Below are 17,723 nucleotides of genomic sequence, written 5' to 3' on the forward strand. Positions count from 1 at the left end.
TCACCATAGACTAATGAAGGCATTTTATGTGATAAAAAGGCAATATACTCAAGTACATAGATAATAATATAAATACAAAGGACCCAGGTATATCAACTGTAGAGAACCATAGGCAAATCTACAATCATAGTTGAAGACTATGGCACCTCTTTCTCAGTGACAGTACAAGTAGACACAAATATTTAAACTACACTGTCAACTAATTTATGTACTTGACACTTATAGACTACTATACCAGCTATTAATCTAATGATAATTAATCTAATAATCCAACAGATTATTAGCTGAATAAATATTCTTCTAGTGCACATGGAACATTCATCTTGATATACCCAATGGTGGGCCATAAAATAAGCCTAAATAAATGTCAAAAGATTGAAATTAGTGTATGTTTTTCAGCCACAATGATATTAAATTAGAAATTGATAGAAATAATACCCAAACAATCCCAAAATACTTATTATTAAATTTAAATACTATTATTATTATTAAATACTATTATTAAATTTAATCTGACAACTCATTCAAACTGGATAAATTCCTTAAAAGACATGAATTAACAAAATTGATTCAAGAAGAAATAAAAATTTAAATAACTTTATACCCCTAATATATATTAAATTTAAAGTCAAAAAATTTTCCACAAAGAAAATTCCAGGCCCAGACTGGTGGATACTATCAAAATTTAAGGAGGAATTAATATCAAAAACTCAGAAAATTGAGGAGGAGGGAATGTTTCCTAAATCATTGTAAAAGACTATTATAACCCCCTAAAGCATTTCTGCATGAAACCAGAACAGTGAATTTAGCAATGAATGAATCAAGATACCAAGTCAATATACAAAAATCAGTTGAATTTCTCCATACTAGTAATAAGAATTTAGAAAATGAAATTTTTGAAAACACCACTTATAAAGCATCAAAAAAAAAAAATCAGAGGGGAGCCTGGGTGGCTCAGTCAGATGGGTGTCCAACTTCAGCTCAGGTCATGGTCTCAAGGTTCATGAGTTCAGGCCCCGCATTGGGCTTTCTGCTGTCAGCACAAAGCCCACTTTGAATCCTCTGATAAACCTCTCTCTCTGCCCCTCCCCTACTTGCACACTCTCTCTGAAAAATAAATAAACTTTTTTTTTATTTTAAAAATCAGACACTTCAGGATTAATTAATGAAAGAAGTACAAAATTTCTAAATTTCTTGGAATGCGTGGCTGTCTCAGTCGTTGGAGCACATGGCTTGTAATCTTGGAGTTGTGAATTCAAGCCCCAGGTTGGGCATGGAGACTACTCTAAACAAAACAACAAAACAAAACAAAACAAAACTTCTACACTGAAAATACAAAACACTGCTGAACAAAATTAAAGAAAACCAAAACAAATGAAGAGAGATACCATTTTTAGTGATTGGAAGACTCAATATTTTATGATATCCATTCTCCCTAAATTGATAAGAGATTTAAAATTCCAACAGGCTTTATTCTAGGAATTAGTGAGATGATTTTTAAATTTATTTGGAAAAGCAAAAGATCAAGAATAGCCAGAATTAAAATATTGAAAAAGAAAAACAAACTAAGGACTGAATATTAGCTATCTTTAAGTCTTTTTCTAAATTTATAGTAATCAAGAAAATGTAGTATTGGCACGAGATTAGACAAATATAATAAAGGAACAGAATAGAGAATCCAGAAATAGACCAAAATATATTCGGTCAAATAATTTTGAACAAGGACACAAAGCAATTAACTAACAAAAGGCAAATCTTTTTAACAAATGGTACTGGAACAATTGGATATTCATATGAAAAGGAAAGAAACATCTAAAAACCTATTTTAAGTGGATCACATATTTAAATATGGAAGCTAAAACAATATAAAGTACATCATAGGGGCACCTGGGTGGCTCAGTCAGTTGAGCGTCCGACTTCGGCTCAGGTAGTGATCTCGCGGTTTGTGAGTTCGAGCCCTACGTCGGCCTCTGTGCTGACAGCTCAAAGCCTGGAGCCTGCTTCAGATTCTATGTCTCCCTCTCTCTCTGCCCCTCCCCCACTCACACCCTGTCTCTCTCCTTCAAAAATAAATAAACATTAAAAAATTTTTTAAAAAAGTACATCATATAAAATTCTCACAACCTTGGGATAGGCAAAGATATCTTATAGAAGGCACAGAAAACACAAACCATAAAGAAAATAATTGATAAATTGGGTAAGTCAAAATTAAAATTAAAAACTTCTGCTCACCAAAATACACCACCAACAAATATATAGGTAAGCCAAACACTGAGAGAAAAATTTCACAACACATATCTTTTACAAAGGACTTATATACAGAATACATAAAGATCTCCTGCATCTCAATACGGAAAAGATATACAGCCAACTAAATAGTGAGAAAAATACTTGAAGAGTCACATCACAACAGACAATATATAAATAGTCAACAACAAATTAAAAAATGGTGAAAATTATTAGTTATTGGTGAAGTGTAAATTAAAAGCACAATGATATATTGCTACATACACCAATGAATGGTGAAAATTTGAAAGATTGCCAAAGCCAACTGTTGGGAGGATGTGGACGAACCAGAACTCTCATACATCTCTGGAGGAAATGTAAAATGGTATAAACCCTCTGAAAACCAGGAAATTATTTAAGAAGTTAAGCATATATCTTCCATATCACCCAGCAATTCTACTCATAGGTATTTATCCAACAATACATCCAAAGCCTTGGGTATAAATATTTATACAATTTTATCCATAATAACCAAAATTGGGAAGCAATCCAAATGTCCATAAAGAGGAGAATGGATATGCCAACTATGGTATGTTCATGCAATGGAATACTACTCAGCAATAAAAAGGAAAGACTAATACTCTTAACAACATGGATGAATCATAAAGATATTATGCTAAGTAAAAGAAGCCAGACACAAAAGGTACATATTTCAGGGGTAGGGGGGATTGATTGGGTAGGGGCACAGGAAAATTTCTGTGATGATGGACATATATGTGTCTTTTTTAAAAATTTTCTTTATTGTGCTTATTTATTTATTTTTGAGAGAGAGAGAGCTTGAGCAGGGGAGGGGCAGAGACAGAGGGAGAGAGAGAATCCCAAGCAGGCTCCACACTGTCAAAACAGAGCCCTGTGTGAGGCTCAAACTCATGAACCGTAAGATCATGACCTTATTCAAAACCAAGAGTCAAACACATAACCAACTGAGCTACCCAGGCTCCCCTCGACATATCTGTGTCTTAAAATGTACTTGTCAAAACTGATATCGTGGAATACTGAAGATCTGAACATTTCATATTATGTACATTACACCTAATTTTAATAAGCAAAAATGTTAAAAAAATAATAATAAAAGAAAGTGTAGGAAAAATACTAGAAAAAAAATACCTTACAGTATTATTATGGAAGATGTGGAAATGCCAACAAGAGAACCAGGGGCTTAGTTTGAGGACACAGATTGAGAGAATAATTCATGTGCTTCTTTCGACTCCAGTCTTCATGTGTGCTGTGCAGGATGATTCCTGCCTAACTCCAGCATGTTAAGAAGAAGAAAAACACATGTATCCATTTCTTGGGCTCTTGAGAAGCATTCTTCTCAGTGTCTCCACTGTACTCTCTTTCTACCCCATCACAGTATTCACCATATTCTACTGTCATTAGTTGTTTGCAAACCTATCTTTCCCCACAAGCACAATATGCTCATGCACTGCCACATAACTGAGGGGTAAGTCATTCTCATCCTCAACAGATTGTTTTCAAGAGATATTACTTACCTCCGCCCTCGAAGAACAGCTGTGTACAGGTGAATGCATTGACTGTCTTGAACCAACCAATACAGGAGTCCATCACTAAGGTCTAAAGTTAGAGCAACTACCTAAATAGAAAATAAGAAAATGAATCAAATACATGTTTGGAGGAGACTTTTGTGAATAAGTCACACTTAAACTATAGATTTCTCTTTAATGTCCTCTTTGGAATAATAAACTCGATAATTTTTACCTTTCGCTGAATAAAAAAATTATGTGAGATGCCTATTCCTATGTAACTTGGATATAAACACAAGTTTCCTAAAAATCCTCAGAAGGCAGGGACTTCCACAGACTTAGCTCTGGTGGTTCTCAAAGTATGATTTTTGGACCAGCAGCATCAGCAGCACCTGCAAAGTTATTACAAATTTTCAACCACACTCCAGGTCCTACAGATGTCCAGATGACATCTGAAAACCACTCCTTACTAATCTTTCTTTGTCTTTTTGTTACAGTCCATGCCTTAATTTTATGTCCTGTCATCCAGGAAAGGCCTGAGGAAAGACTGCTTCTCCTGTGAAATAGTTTGCATGAGACAGAAGTTACAATTCAAGGGAACACTTTTGCTTTCTTTGGCTTTGTAGGAATTTTTCAAATAAGCTGAGATGGCCAGGTATATGACCTCAGAGTGGTGAAGTCTTTCTATAGCAGACCTAGAGGCTAAGAGAGATCAAGGATTAAAGTTGATAGCTACATCTCTAACAAAATTCTGCAGCATAAAAACAAAAATGATGAGCCAGTGAGAAATGTAAAAAGAATACAACAAGGTATCCAAGAACAAAAAAAAAGGCACATCGTTGCAAAAACCTCCAGCTGTCATATAAATCACAACCTCTGTCTTCAAGGAAACTCAGTCTACTCCTTACCCACAAAATAAAAAACAAAAAACAAACAAAAAACTATCTAGCAATCCCCAGCCTTTTGGGAGTTGAATCATGTCCTTGCCTCAGGCTAAAAGAAATTTATTGATTATTATGTCAGTTAAAGTGAAATCAGGTTAATCTTGTTTCATTATTCATAATGAGATGCACTTAAGTTTTCTAAATCAAAAAGTCTGTTTTATCTCTTAAAAAAAGAATATTCTACAACTCCCTGTTCTAGAATACAGCAAACTATTCAAGTCATAGATAACATTCAGGTGTTGGGTCATTACCCAATTCCTTTGCATCAGTCATTTGAGCCCATATTTAAACAGGGCCAGAGGACATTCCATAAATCTTTGGTAACCACTGTTGTCTAATAACAGCCATGCCTTGGAAATGCCAACAAGGCATAACTATAAACTTGAGGTTTAATCCTGTGGTAACGTGCACTACATATATATATGAGCCTGCCCGATCCATCAGATGTGGCAGCGGCTATCTTTTCACTTTAGATGAATGTCTCACTGCATTCTCCCTTTTAATCACACAAATATCAAGCCTTTCTATAAATAATTGGCTGTTTATTTTATTATACCTATTGATTGCACAGTATCTCATGGCTCCATGATAAATTTATGAGTAACATATGAAGGAATGAATGACAGTGAAATGAAGAGTTTTGCTCGGTGCAAAATATGTTACCTTCAAAACACCCACTAGCATTAATGGAGGCAGATGGGTAAGACATCAAACCATGGAACCAAACTATAGATTTGTACAAGCAGCACTCCCCAGCCTGTGAAGGATTTGGAGTGGGAATTTAAAGAAGGATGTGTTTCCCCAAACATGCTGAGAAATCTAGTTTTCCACTCATTTACAAAAAAGTCTCTATGGCCACTGTAGAACTTTCCAGAGTGAACATTACTCAAACAACAAGATCAGAGCACTGGGGGACATTACTGACAAAGTCCCAGGAACAGACAGAATGTTACTCTTGAGATAATATTTTTTTTATCCTTAATATGCTTTTACAAAAATAAAAGTGCTTTCCCCCAGCACTTATAGAGACATAAAAAGATACACTTTTCCTATATTCAGACTCAAAGTTTCCAAAATAAAATTAAGGGATGTTTTCATTATTTGACAGAAATGATTAATCTCTGCATAAATTTGTATTTCTTTTAGGGGAGTGTGGGTGGCTCAGTTGGTTAAGTGTCTGACTCTTGATTTCAGCTCAGGTCATGATCTCATGGTTTGTGAGTTCAAACCCCATATGGGGCTTTACACTGACAGTGCAGATCCTGCTTGAGATTCTCTCTCTCTCTCTCTCTCTCTCTCTCTTGCTGCCCCTTCCCTACTCACTCTCTTTTTTTTTTTTCTTTCAAAGTAAATAAGTAAAACTTTAAAAAAAATGCCTGTGGAAAAAAAAATTGCATTTCTTTTAAATATCTGTGCTATAATCTGTATATACAACTGAAACTAATGTAATGTTCTATGTCAATTATATCTCAATTTAAAAAATAAATAAATAAATAAATAAATAAATAAATAATAAATTTTAAAAAATCCTAGAATTGGGGATCATGTGACTCAATAATTTGTTTATAAATGATCTGGTTTATTTATATTATGGGTGATTTATCTCTACTGGCAGAAAAAAAAATGATTAAAACAATAAGAAAAAAATTAAGGAATATCCTAGGTAGAAATAGTACGAGTGCTTTCTTTCTTTTTCATGCTTTTCTGTGATTTCTAAATTTCCTACAGGAAACACAAAATTCAGAAATTTATGAACAGGAAAGACAAAATTCAGAAATTTCAGATGATAGCTACAAGGGTATCAAGAAGATAGGTATTGCTTGTAGAAGTTGAAGATCAAGAAAAATAAGTTTTGCTTCTAGAAGCTGAGGAAGTAACATCTGTTTTAGAAATGTTCGTATATCAGGTGTGCTTTTCAGATTTAGTTGCAATAATAAGAGCTTAACCACTGAGTAGTTACCATGTGCCTCGCACTGTTCTCAGCATCTCACATTAATTATCTCATTTAATCTTTGCAACAACCCTAAGAGGTAGGACAATTGCTAACATTCCCATTTTTCAGACAAGGAAGCAAAGAGAAGTGAAATAATTTGTCTAGGAGTCACAGTTTCTAGAGCAGTCAGAACCCAAAGTTGATCAAAGATAATAAAACATCTACTCATTACTCAATAAGAAGCTCTAAAATAGCCAATACAATTCCTGAAGATTATAAAAACAGTCAGAAATTAAAGTGCTTTTAAGTGCGGGTCCTTTCAAGATACAGCAAAGTGTAAACATCTCCATATTGTATCTTAATTTGTTTAATTATTATGACAATCAAATAAGACTTAAAAAAATTTGGTTACACCAAGATCTTACTGTAACAGTATTTCCTTTCAGATTCTACCTTAACTACTCCCAACAAGCAGAAACAGCGTTATCGTTAACTATTCGATAGCACTATTTAGTATGACTAAATGATCAGGTCTTATTTTTAAGTTGTCACCTTTTTCCCAGAAAACCAAGGCTGTGCCTGTATTACAAGGGAACTTTCTCCGTTTAGCCTGGTGCTTTCAACTGAGTGTAGTGTGGTCCAATAGAGATATCCTCCGACCGAATCCACTGCCATGTCGTTCACCAGCAACTTCACATGGGTCACAATGTCCGTGTGCCCTGTCAACAGAGACTGCCTTTGTATCTATAAAACATAATAGTAGGGTTGATTAATAATTTTCAAATGACATTGTCATTTCTTAATAGTGTGTTGCAGGGTCGCCTGGGTGGCTCAGTCGGTTAAGCGTCTGACTTCAGCTCAGGTCATGATCTCGCGGTCTGCGAGTGTGAGCCCCGCGTCAGGCTCTGTGCTGACAGCTCAGAGCCTGGAGCCTGTTTCAGATTCTGTGTCTCCCTCTTTCTCTGACCCTCCCCTGTTCATGCTCTCTCTGTGTCTCAAAAATAAATAAATGCTAAAAAAAAAAAATTTTAATAGCGTGTTCCAATTGTCAGTAAATTGTTACATTCTTCCCACTGCGAATGTTTATTAGCACTGTGTACTGGGTAGTGTGCAAAGCCTTGGGAGCAAAACAGTCATGGAAGCTGCCCTCGTTGAGCTTCTCTTTTTTCAGGACTCTAGGGAAAAAAAGGAGGCAAATTTACTTTGAATTAAAATACTTATTTTTCCTAATCATACAACCCCACAATTCAAACACTGCTAGATAAGAATGTATTGGATAGCAATTGCATTACTAGGTATTTATACAAAGGATACAAAGATGCCAATTTGAAGGGGCACATGCACCCCAATATTTATAGCAGTGCTATCAACAATAGCCAAATTATATGGAAAGAGCCTAAAAGTCCATCGACTGATGAATGGATAAAGAAGATGTGGTACATACATACAATGGATTGTTACTCAGCAATCAAAAAGAATAAAATCTTGCCATTTGCAACAACGTGGATGGAACTAGAGTGTATTATGCTAAGCGAAATAAGTCAGAGAGAGACAAATGTCATATGATTTCATTCATATGTGGAATTTAAGAAACAAAACAGATGAACATAAAGGAAAGAAAAAAATAAGATCAAAGCAGAGAAGGAGGCAGCCCACACGACACTCTTAAAGACAGAGAACAAACTAAGGGTTGCTGGAGGGGAGGTCGGTGGGGGGGATAAGTTAAATGGACGATAGGCACTAAGGAGGGCACTTGTTGGGATGAGCACTGAGTGTTGTATGTAAGTGATGAATCACTAAATTCTACTCCTAAAACCATTATTACACTATATGTTAGCCAACTTGGATTAAAATTTTTAAAAAGAGAGAGATATTAAAAAAAAAAAAGTGTATTTGATTAGACTCCTGGAGAAGATGTATACATCCTGATAAATGATGACGTCTCTCCTTGCTGCTTTTTTTCAGTATATTTCCCTGATATTAATTACTGCCATTACTGAGTACTTATTGGGTGTCAGGCACAGAACATTTTTATCTTGAAATATTAGCTTTTGGGGGCGCCTGGGTGGCTCAGTAGGTTAAGTGGCCGACTTCGGCTCAGGTCATGATCTCACGGTCCGTGAGTTCGAGCCCTGCGTCGGGCTCTGTGCTGACAGCTCAGAGCCTGGAGCCTGTTTCAGATTCTGTGTCTCCCTCTCTCTCTGACCCTCCCCCGTTCATGCTCTGTCTCTCTCTGTCTCAAAAAAAAAAAAAAAAAAAAGTTAAAAAAAATAAAAAAAAGAAATATTAGCTTTTGTAACCCTAACATTATGCCTCTAAAGGATTTCTATCACAAATTAACTAGGTTCAAGGAATTTAAGTAATTTTTCCTAGAGTTAAACAGTTTTATAAGAGACAGAGAAAATACTTGAAACCAGTTTTTATATTCACTCTTACACTTACTCCTTCAAAACTTTTTTTTTTAACTATTTTTAAACTAATCAATTTTAGGGTGTATTCTCGGATTTACCCCACTCAACTCCATTCCACCTGCATATCACTGGCACTTATGAATTCAGACTACACCACATTGCTTTGCCTCTAAATACATTGCTTTGTATGCTTCTTCTATTATTTTTTTGAGGGGGGGGTGTAGAAAGAGGGAGAGAGAGAATCCCAAGTAGGCTCCATGCTGTCAATGCAGAGCCCAAAGCAGGGTTCAAATCCACGAACCATGAGATCAGGACCTAGCCAAAATCAAGAGTCAGCTGCTTAACTGACTGAGCCACCCCTTCTTCTATTATTTATATATGTATTTTATCTCATCAAAAGAGCGAGGACAACAAGGGTTGGTTGCACAACACTGGACATACTAAAACCCAGGACATTTTATACAATAAATTAATTTCATTGTATGTGAGTTATGCCTCCTAAAGCTGATTTTTTAAAACAGATACATATCTACTATTAACTTTATATTCCCTACTATGCCTATCTTCATGGCTCCCAACACGTTGGTAACAGATAAATGATTGTTGAATGAATAAATAAGTGGACAACAAGCACCTGATTAGAAAATGATTCCGGGACTGTATTTCTTGATCTTTCAGACCAGTATGCTCATCGCTAACCATCCCTCTCTTCAAAATGTACCACAACACAGACGTACACGACGTCTTCAGGTTGCATCCAGCTACACCCTCCATCCTCCCCACCCCACTCTATAACTGCGGAGGCTTTTATAGACTGCACCAACTGGACTCTCACTCTCTGGCTTGCAATGGCATGCAGCCAGTGGAAGTAAGGGCAGATCAGAGGGAAGAAAGAAAGAGGGTTCAGGTGCTTACTCCCCCAGGACACTCCTTTCCAGAACATACCTTTTGACAGTGGCTGGGTTTCACGTCAGCTACTCCCATAGCTACAGCCCTTACCATGTTCTTCCCCCTTCGTCCCCGTGCCCCCATGTGCCAAAAGGTGGTTCTAACTTCCCACACTTACTAGCCCAGGGCATGTTTCACCATCCTTTGCTCATTTTCCTTAGCCCTCTCCACACCTTTGAAAATAGTCCCTCCATTGGGTTTCCTTCAGTGGGTCTTTGGAGTATGCCATCTTCCTCCAGGGCACTGACCCACATGTGAACATTTTAATATATTTAAGATATTATGGAGCACCTGGGTGGCTCACTCGGGTAAGCACCCCACTTTGGCTCAGGTCATGATCTCACGGTCCGTGGGCTCAAGCCCCGCATCGGGCTCGGTGCTGACAGCTCAGAGTCTGGAGCCCGCTTTGAATTCTGTGTCTCCCTCTCTCTCTTCATCTCCCCCACTCACACTCTGTCTCTCTCTCTCTCAAAAATAAACATTAAAAAGTTTTTTAAAAAAGCTATTATTGAAAATACATAACTAGTACAACAAACAGCGATATAAAGTTTTCTTTACCCATAAATCCCTTTTAGCTAAAAAGTGAGTATGTTTAGAGACAAATATTAAATAAATAATAGCATAGGTGGCACACAAGTATGAAAAACGACATGAAAACTCCCAGCCACTGAAGTGGTTGGGTATTGTTCTAGAGCATCCAGAATGCTGAGCTTTAACTTACCACATACGTCCTTCCAGCCCAGTAGAGAAATTGACCCAGCCAATCAAAAGCTAAAGCCCCTGCTCCTGCAATGTTGGGTATGCGATAATTCTCTGAGATATCCGTCCCATTCAGCAGCCACACATGAACATCACCTTTCGTGTCGCTGTAGTAGAGGCTGTTGTTATACCAGTCCATGTCTCAAAACAAAATGAATTAGTAGCAGTTATTTTTCAGGTATGCCAGCATAAACATGGTGAGTCAGCAAATCACTCCTGCACCTCCACGTAATTTGAAAGCACATACTAATATGATATCCATTAGAACTTCAGGGATCTATCAAGAATACTTCTATAATGTTATCTCAAAAGCTCAACCCCGGGGGGACTAGGAAGAGGAATTGATATTCACCAAGCACCTCTCTTTGCCAAACATTGTCCCAGGCACTTTACGTATCTCACTTAAATCTGAAAACAAAGGTATGAAGTCGGAATTATCCCCATTTTTGACACGGGGAACCCAAGACTCAGTGAGATTATCTATTCTCCCCAAGGCCTCACAGATAAAAATGGGGAGCCCAGAGTGAAGACAACTCCAAAGCATCATTCTTCGTACCATTACCTTGCTACCTCCTAAGTCCAGCTCCTACGTTGGTCAGAAATGCTGCTGTACGTTTAGTGGCCCAGCAAATAGATCAAATAAGTAATATAGTTATAGAAGGTGCCATCTGCAGGCAAGTTCAATGTTGTATCATCCTACAACGAAGACTTTTCCTTCATTCTAATGTGTTCTAGGCAAAATGACCCACTTCTTACTTAATATTCCTCTGTGTCAAGAAATTGTTTCTTACATTGTATTTAGAACTTCATGCAACCATTCCGTGCTTCAGTCTTACAGCAAACATAACAAATTACTTAAGTATAGCTGTTTTTAAGTGGAACCAGATAGGCTGTTACCATGAGACAACGTTGACAGATTCAAATACATTCAAATACATCAATAAATAGCCTCACCTTTTGTGAAATAATAAATAGCACCTATACCTGAGAACTGATATTTCTACACTGGCAGTGTAGTTCACTGAATGTTTTTTCCTTTCATTATTGTCCTACTACCCAAACACTCAATTCTTTCAATGTATTGAAGAGCGTAGGAAGCCTTGTAAGTAGAATCCTGATGTCCAAGTGAACAAGGGATTTGGTGTTTACCTGACACATTTCCTATATCAGAGGACAGGAACTCTCCTGGGCCAAAGCTATTTAATGGCTTACTCCAAAGCCCATCTTCTTTCACAGCCATGATAAACGGTGGTTCCGAAGCTGTTTGGGAAAAAAAAAGAAAAGAAATACTGCAGAAGGCACACGTTTTAAGGGACACATCTTATACCCCAAGATTTCCTTTATAAAGTATAAGAATATCAACGTTTGAAAAACACTGTGGAAGGACATGGATGGCTACATGTGCCTAATAGAATTACCTATCATATTAAACACGTTTTGTGATTTTTGGATAAATAATTGAAGTTGAATGTGAAGAGAAATGTGTGGTGACATTGCCTCTAGAGCAATGTCATCGTCGTGGCACAATCCTCCTGCCCCGTTGGATATTGGTTGCCGTGATCCCATGCAGAGCACCCAAAAGCCACTGTGGTAACAATAGCAATGCAAACATAATAGTTATCTTTCCGTTTCCTTTTCAGCCAAGAGGATGGAATTCAGCATAATTCAGAGCCCCTCAACTTCTCTCACTATGACCTTCTGAGTTCCAGGGCTATTATCACTTAACAAACCATGAGAAAGAAGAAAGCCATAAGGAAGAAGAAACGATATTGTTTCCTTAAAAATATCTTGAAAAGTTTAAAATAACAATTTAGAAACGTAAATTCAATATCACACAATGTCTTATTTGCTTTCCTAATCCAGATAATGAACACATACTCAAGTGACAAATGCACCCTCATTCTAATTTCTTTACCACCCTGGAGGAGAGGAACTCTTAAGGACACAGAGAATAAGCCTATTTTGTCAGAATTACTCCCTAAATCAAGGACATTTTCAGTGTACCTGGGTGGCTCAGTCAGTTCAGCATCCGACTCTTGATCTCGGCTCAGGTCATGATCTCACAGTTCATGAGATCAAGCCCCACGTCAGGCTTTCTGCTGACAGCATGAAGCCTGCTTGGAGGGCTCTCTCTCCTCTCTCTGCCTCTCCCCCACTCGTTTTCTCCCTCTCTCTCTCTCTCAAAATAAATAAACTTTAAAAAATAAAAAGACCGTTTCCTCACCTGGCACCAGAGTGGTGCCCACCAAGGGCTCCGACCAAGGGCCTGGCCCCTTGGGAGAACCGGCTCTCACAGAAACCTTGTATCTTGCAGCACTCTGCAGCTCAGGCACGTTAAGCACGGTCCCACTTATGTTAGAGAAAATCCGAGTGATTTCAGGAAAGTCCTCGGTTGATACTTTCACCTCATAAGTCCAGTTCTGCCAGGCAGAGGGGCCTAATGAGAAGAGTTAAACCACATTACTGACCAGGATGACATAGACAAGGGCAAACAAAAAATTGCCAGTAAATTCATCTACACCTTCATCTTGAGTGGAAGGGTAATTGGGCAGTAAAACCTGTTACCCCGCCAGTCATCAGGGTTAGTCTCATGATATGACTAGGATACTGTCCATTCCAGCCACACCATAGCTTTTGCTCCATCGAAGGAGACATCATTTCTAGCCAATCAGAGTCAAGCTCAGTCGAAGCTAGATGTGTGGCTACGTAAAATTGTCAGGAGGGTGTTCTATAATACCGCTAAGTGTAACCAGGCTCCTCAAGAAAAAATGTTTAATGATGAATCTCTACTACAACTCTCAGTGTTTGCATAGCACCTTCCTCTAGAAATCCAAACTATACAAGAACAAACAAACAAACAACAACAACAAAAACTTCCTATACGGCAGTTGAAATATACAGCAAACAGGCGTAGTTAGCTTTGTCGTAAGGTAAAAAATAGCCCATGTTTGCTAAATAGTCTAGAATCAGGAGTTGGCAAACTACAGCCCACAGGCCAGATCTGGCCCTCTGCCTGTTTTTGTAAATAAAGTTGTACTGGAACACAGCCACAGTTCCTCATTTACATATCATCTATGGCTGTTTACACACTGTAACGGCAGACTTGAGTAGCTATGACAGAGACCATATGGCCCACAGAGCTGAACATATGTACTATCTAGTCCTTCCTTTACAGAAGAAGTTTGCCCACCTCTGTGCTAGATACTAAGTGTTCTACGTAAGCACCTTAATTTTTTTTTCAATATATGAAGTTTATTGTCAAATTGGTTTCCATACAACACCCAGTGCTCATCCCAAAAGGTGCCCTCCTTAAGCACCTTAATTTAATCTGCATGACAATCCCACAGAAATATGTAACAATCTGGTTTTCCAGTAGTGGAAAACAATGCATGGGCTGGTTAAGTAGCATGCCCAGGATCATTCTACTAATAAATGACAAGGCCCGCCTTTGAAACCATGTAGGCTGGCCCCAGAGCCCACCTGCTGACCCTCCATACACACTGCCTCTCCAGAGATGAAAGTTCAAGTTCAAAGAGCTTTAAGAAATTGCTCCAATTCATGTCAGGTCTAGATGGGTCCAAATCTCAACCCACCTTCTCTATCCCTCTGGCTGATACATTCACTCAGACCACAATGTCAGTGCCTGGCCCCTGGGTGACATTCAATGAATGTGCAAACTATTCTGTTGGGATATACATGGTGAATACAGAGATCCTCCTAATAATAAATGCAGAACAAATGTATAAGCACTTTTTCTGGAGTTAAAAAGCATTGCTGGTTGATGACTGAATAATCACCTACGGGTTCTCAAAATTGAGTCGCATGTCAAGCAGTTCAAACTCTCCTTCCATCAAGGCCAGAAACCACACTGGGGAGGGGGCACTCACTGGCTCCTATGGCGAGGGCAGGGGGTTTCCACTGAACCAGGGCCTGGTGGGAGCCAAAGAGCACGGAGAGCTGCTGGGGGCGGCCCGGCATGGGGTGTGGCTGGGCGTAGGAGCCAAAGATGACCAAGTTCCCAAATCCAAACTCTTCTCTGTGACTCAGGTCGCATCCCACGATGAACTCATTGAAAGACAAAGAGTCTTGTTGGAAAACAGCCTTGCCATCTGTGACAAGGAAGTCATTGTTTTCACAAGCAAAGCTCTTCACATCGGCAAAGGAGACATGAGCTAGGACAGGATGGGAAGCAGAGCCGTCCAGAAACGTTGACATGAAGACACGAGCAGTGTCATTGAAATAAATGATTCGTTTGGACTGTGGCTTCACTGCAAAGTCCTTTAACGTGCAACTCTCCACAATACGCAGGGCTTCTGAGTCGCGACCAGATGGCACAGGGAGATCTACTCTATAAATGCCGTCTTTCAGGAGATAAAACGCGTACCTGACATAGGAGCAAAAGAAGCCGGGTGTGATCCAATGCAAGGGTGAGGGTAACACTTTGTCCTGCTGTGCAGTCAGAACCTCTGATCTTACCAGTCACTGAGTCCAGGGTGTCCCAAGGTGCAAAAGAGTAAAGGTATTTACTAAAGATACACACTATTCATTTAAGTTAGAGGCTGAAACATTGCAAAATTTCAGTCTCACTTAACAATGCTTTGTCTCTAACCATATATGTGACTTTCTAAGGAATCAGAAAATTTAAGAGCAGAAAGGGTCTTTAAGATTTTCTAATGAAGCCTACTTTTTTTTATGTTTAATTATATTTTGAGAGAGTGCAAGCAGGGGAGGGACAGACAGAGGGGGACAGAGGAAGCAGGCTTTGCACTAACAGCAGCAACCCCCATGTGGGGCTCGAACTTGCGAACCACGAGATCACAACCTGAGCCCGAGTCAGCCGCTCACCTGACTGAGCCACCCAGACGCCCCCTAATGAAGCTTACTTTTAAAGGAAAGCATATTATATAAAAATTACATGCCTACATGTGTTATTTATTGTAAAACACTTTTCTCCATAATGCACATATTCTTAAATCTAATTCTTTCAATAAATTTTCCCATGCATTGTGAATGATAAAATAAAGCAAAAATGTTTAACCTATTTTAAAGCCAGTTATTATTTTGCTATAAATATCTTATAGTACATAAATATAATAGTAAAACTACTTTGCATTTTGGAGTAGACTAAGTTTTTTTTTTAATATTTACAGTTGAGTGGGGCAATAGAGCTACCATTTTACAAATCATAAAGATTAAAACCCCACAAGACAGCAAAACAGCTGGGATGGACCACCCAGCAGTTAGGAGAAGCCAATGGAAATCTCATGGCAACAGTGAAGGTGAGTTTTTAATAATAAAAACACCACCAAAATATTTCACTGATAAACCAAATCTGTAAATAGAATTTGAACTAAAACATAAAACTATTAATTTGGATGAAGCTAATTTTGAATGTGTGATCATGGAGACAGATGCTAACAAAAGTATACTTCTGCTTAGTAAATCTTTCTTATCACAACCCTGTGGATTGACAGGATTCCAACATTTCATCACAACTGTCCAATCATTTTCTTTGTCCTATTCAGTCCCATTCTTGTTCTCCTTATGGCTGTCCCAAATCTTTATCAATATGCTCCACTCCTGTGCTAGAATAATATCTGAGATATAAACTCCACGCTGAGATGTTAACCTATGTTTCTTGTCTTAAAAAAGGGTTGTAGCGGGGCGCCTGGGTGGCTCAGTCGGTTAAGCCACTGACTTCGGCCCAGGTCATGATCTCACGGTCTGTGAGTTTGAGCCCCGCGTTGGGCTCTGTGCTGACAGCTCAGAGCCTGGACCCTGTTTCAGATTCTGTGTCTCCCTCTCTCTGACCCTCCCCCGTTCATGCTTTGTCTCTGTCTCAAAAATAAATAAACGCTAAAAAAAAAAAAAATTTTTTTTAAAAAGAAAGGGTTGTAGCAGGCAAAAAGCAGAAACAACTTGGCTCTTAACTGTCTGCTTTTGTTTCCCAAATTCAAAGCTATTAAGGGAATATAAAGGGATTTCAGGGTAGATAAGAGGAAGATTTGGCATGAAGATTACAATCCTTGTACTGAAGTAAAGAGGAGTGTGGGTCTTTAATACTCTTTGCCACTTTGGAGGGGAAAGAAAAGAGTGAAAGTTAATAGAGCTGGGGTGTGGGGGGGGGAGGGGGGAAGAAGGCAGAGGTGAGAAAGAGAAGCAGGGGTGGGGAAGAAGGGAAGAAGTTTAGAAGCCTCAATGAGCGAATAATTCACTGGTGCAAAATAACAACATAAACCATTCTTTAATGCTTTTTTTTTAATGTTTATTTTTGAGAGGGAGAGGAGGGGAGGGGAGAGGGGGACAGAGGATATGAAGCGGGCTCTGTGCTGACAGCAGAGAGCCCGATCCAGGGCTTGAACTACTGAACTGTGAGATCATGACCTGTGCCAAAGTCAGACACTTAACAGACTGAGCCACCCAGGAGTCCAAAGGAAACCATTTTTAATGCCAGGAGAATAAATGATTTCACACATTTGGAGTTCCTTAGGAACACTACAAACAAAGTGTTGCTGAAAGTTATATGCTGATTTTTACAGAAACCCTATTATTGTATAGGGAGATGATTAGAAGACAGACATTGGGAGCCAAGTATTGGTCCCATTGCAAAAGAGCCGTGCGATCTTGGGTCATTACTAACCTGTGCCTTACTTTCCTATCTGTAAACTGACATAGCAAAAGTACCTACTTCATAGGGATGAACAAGAACTAAATGAATTTTTGGAAGTAATACACTTAGAAGCACATACTAAGTGCCCGATTAATATCAATTATCGTTAATATTTCTAGTCACATTTCAAAATCTAAGCACAAAACAGTTTTATCCTAATGGAAAAAAAAGAGCCACCAAAAACCTCACTAAGATGAATTTTGAGTGATTGATGTAATGGGTGAATTTTATTATCCTTATTACATTTATTATACGTAATATTATAAATATAATAATATAATATTATTA

General features: G+C 38.4%; 1 protein-coding gene across 5 annotated transcripts in view; it reads right to left on the minus strand.

Annotated features, from left to right (window-relative positions):
- Window positions 1-17,723, minus strand: part of ROS1 (ROS proto-oncogene 1, receptor tyrosine kinase) — a 118,496-nt gene that overhangs the window by 69,130 nt on the left and 31,643 nt on the right. For all 5 annotated transcript variants that reach the window (XM_060616493.3, XM_060616494.3, XM_060616492.3 and 2 more), the window contains exons 13-18: window positions 14,653-15,149; window positions 12,990-13,202; window positions 11,915-12,025; window positions 10,728-10,906; window positions 7,200-7,391; window positions 3,780-3,880 (exon numbers count right to left, since the gene is read on the minus strand). In XM_060616493.3, the coding sequence (XP_060472476.3) occupies window positions 3,780-3,880; window positions 7,200-7,391; window positions 10,728-10,906; window positions 11,915-12,025; window positions 12,990-13,202; window positions 14,653-15,149 (1,293 nt within the window). The remainder of the gene's footprint in view (window positions 1-3,779; window positions 3,881-7,199; window positions 7,392-10,727; window positions 10,907-11,914; window positions 12,026-12,989; window positions 13,203-14,652; window positions 15,150-17,723) is intronic.

The sequence above is a fragment of the Panthera onca genome, chromosome B2 (genome assembly GCF_046562875.1).
Source record: "Panthera onca isolate mPanOnc1 chromosome B2, mPanOnc1 haplotype 2, whole genome shotgun sequence".
NCBI lineage: Eukaryota > Metazoa > Chordata > Mammalia > Carnivora > Felidae > Panthera > Panthera onca.